This window comes from Ovis canadensis, chromosome 1 (genome assembly GCF_042477335.2).
Source record: "Ovis canadensis isolate MfBH-ARS-UI-01 breed Bighorn chromosome 1, ARS-UI_OviCan_v2, whole genome shotgun sequence".
Lineage (NCBI taxonomy): Eukaryota > Metazoa > Chordata > Mammalia > Artiodactyla > Bovidae > Ovis > Ovis canadensis.
Genome location: NC_091245.1, coordinates 99,876,946 through 99,879,959, shown reverse-complemented (window position 1 = coordinate 99,879,959; position 3,014 = coordinate 99,876,946). Strand labels below are relative to the sequence as shown.

The 3,014-nt window shown below is 52.1% G+C and overlaps 1 protein-coding gene across 1 annotated transcript; it reads right to left on the bottom strand.

Moving 5' to 3' along the window:
* Positions 1-1,111: 1,111 nt before the first annotated feature.
* On the bottom strand, positions 1,112-2,434 carry GJA8 (gap junction protein alpha 8). Its single transcript, XM_069571232.1, has one exon. The coding sequence runs from the start codon at positions 2,432-2,434 to the stop codon at positions 1,112-1,114; it is 1,323 nt and encodes a 440-aa protein (XP_069427333.1).
* Between the last annotated feature and the right edge of the window lie 580 nt (positions 2,435-3,014).

The window sequence follows — 3,014 nt, the reverse complement described above, 5'->3', positions numbered from 1 at the left end:
TTCTTGCCTGGAGAACCCCAGGGACAGGGGAGCCTGGTGCGCTGCTATCTATGGGGTTGCACAGATTCGGACACGACTGAAGCGACTTAGCAGCAGCAGCAGCAGCAGTTCAGGGAGAGGGTATGGAGTCTTGTTCTCCTTTTCTGATGGTGCCCAGTGCAGAATTCCCACTAATATAAGGGATGTAATTGCATCAGAACCCAGGGTTACAGTGACCCAAAAGAAAGGCCAGTGAGAACTCTGGACATCTCCTGGACTGATGATTTAAACTAAACACTCCAAAATGGTAAAATGAGGTTTGGAAGCCACAGAAATGAGTTGAGACCATAAACAATATGACCAATTCCATAGGAAAGCTGGGCTTACAAGTATAAGCTGAACTTGCAAATTGGTGCCCCGCAGGTTAAATTTGGCTTGCACATTTTTTGGGGGGGAGGCTCACATGGCATATTTAAAATTTAGTTGGCAACGTTAAAAATGTGGAAAACTTCACCTGAACATTTGGATTTCTGGCTTTTCTTGAAAAATCAGATGGCCAGGTAACACTGTCTGGTAATCGCTGCCTGAAACCGAGCAGCTGCCCTCTGCTCTCCAAATTTCACAGCCCAGCCCTCGCATGGCATTAGAACAGGTGCACTTCCCCGATTTAAACCACTTCACCAATTAAAGCGCCTGCATCTTGTAGGCGGTTAAGTTTGGGACTGCTGATATATGCCACACGGTGTCTGCTAGGGAAGCGCTGAGTTGATAAAGTTCAGCTGAGTTTGTAAAGTTGCCGCAAGGCTGGTAAAAAGCTCTGAGGCAATCAGTTCTGATTGAAAGGCTTTCTATGGGGAAATGAGGATGAAAGCAGAATTGCCCGTGGCTGTGGAGAGGGCCAGGGCAGTCACGAGACTGGGAACTTTGATGGGACAATGGGTTTATCTGGGCAGCCTTTGTACACGGGAAAGGCAGTTTCCTGGTTGTACTGCATGCACGGTTCCATCACGGGGTCCGTCCAACCAGGGTGGGTGTGAGGGGAGGGAGAGAAGACTCAAATCGTGTCGGCAACTTTAGGTTTCATCTTGCCTTGTGTTAGCTCAGGCGTTTTCTTTCTCTCTTTGGCGCCGCTTCACACGGTGAGATCGTCTGACCTGGCCCGGCTGCTGGCTTTGCTCAGCCTGCTCAGGGGTCTGGTGTCTTCCCCCGGCAGCTCCGCACATAGCGAAGGCGCCTTCTCAGGCGTCAGCTCTTGCTTTGATACCTTCTCAGGCGGCGTCTCTTCTTTCTCAGCCTCCTTCTCCACTTCGGGGGGCTCCACTTTCTCTGCTTCCAGCACGGCCAGGGTCTCTTCGCCTTCTGTGCTCACTCTCTCTGCCTCCTGACTCTTGTCGCCCACCTCTGGTTCTGCAGCCGCCTCTATGGGCTGCTCCTCCTCGACTCCCTCCTGGGCACCCACCTGAGCGTAGGAAGGCAGGGTCTCCTGGTAGGCCCTGGACAAGTCTCCCAGGGGACCCGGGCCCACCTTCTCCTCGAACTGACTGAAAGGCTTGGCAGAAAGGGGGCTGGCCTCTACCATCCCCACCTCCGTCAAAGGGAAATAATGGGACACGATTTTCTCTTCTTCGAGGAGCTGGTAGCCCTTGGCCTTCTGGATGGAGGAGACGGCAATGGAGTGGAGGGACTTCTCAGGAATCTCCCCCAGCGGCTGCTCCACCGGCCTCTTGAAGGCGGATCGGATTTTCTTTAGGCCCAGGTGGCTCATCTCCAGAATATTGAGGAAGAGGGACACGGAGGCCACGGACAGCATGAAGAGGATGAAAATGGTTTTCTCGGTGGGTCGTGACACAAAGCAGTCCACCACGTTGGGACAGGGCCACCGGCTGCAGCGGTAGAGAGGCAGGATCCGGAAACCGTACAGGAAGTAGTGGCCCACGATGAAGCCCACCTCAAAGAGGGTCTTGAAGATGATGTGGCAGACGTAGGTCCTCAGCAGGGTCCCCTCCAGCCGGAACTTCTTGGTGCCCTTGCTGCTGCTGCTGCTCTTCTTAACGCTGCCCTGGTCCGCCGCTAGGGGCGCCCTCTCGCCGCCGTTGCCCGGCGACTGCTGGCTCAGCTCCTCGGCCTCGCGCTCCTTGCGCTTCTCCTCCATGCGGACGTGGTGCACCGCGTGCCCCACGTACACCAGCGACGGCGTGGAGACGAAGATGATCTGCAGGACCCAGAGACGGATGTGGGAGATAGGGAAGGCCTCATCGTAGCAGACGTTCTCGCAACCTGGCTGCTGGGTGTTGCACACGAAGTCGGACTGCTCATCCCCCCACACGAACTCTGCAGCAGTACCGAGGATAAGGATCCGAAAGATGAAAAGCACCGTGAGCCATACGCGGCCGATGACCGTGGAGTGCTCATTCACCTCCTCCAAGATGTTCCCCAGGAAACTCCAGTCTCCCATGATTCACCTACCTACAGGAAGGAGAAGGCAAAGCTGAGCGGCTACAATGCAATCCATCTTTTTTTTTTTTTTTTTTAAACTAACTCTCGGGGTACCTTCCCTTCATGGGTGGCTGAAACGGTCAGTGGGTAAGCAGTATCTTTTGAGTGTTTCCTCAGTGCAGACTAGTACTAGTACTAGGGAATAAAAGAGGCATAAAAGAATCTGCTTTCATTGGCTTTCTCATCTGTAAAATGGGTTCTCATTCACTTCACAAGCTGCCTGAAAGGATAAGAGAGGCAGCGTCTGTATAAGCCTTGAACTACGTATCAAATAAGAAATCATTGTTGATCATAAATAGAAACTCATGATTTCATGGATTTAAGTCAAGACCACAAGCTGAACTGAGGTTCATGAGGCGTAATGCTGAATAAATATCCTAATTCGTTGGTGTCTGCCCTCCCCCTGCCAAATTTTTTCCTATGTATGAAATTGCCTGTAGTCACCGTACTTGTGACTGTGTTGGGGTATACAATGATCATATGTTGAAAGGGAAGTGGAAGGAAACATATTTTTTGAATATCTGCTTTGTTGCCGACCT

Bases quoted from the DNA above. Each gene is read 5' to 3' on its own strand.
- GJA8 (XM_069571232.1), bottom strand. From the start codon at position 2,434: ATGGGAGACTGGAGTTTCCTGGGGAACATCTTGGAGGAGGTGAATGAG.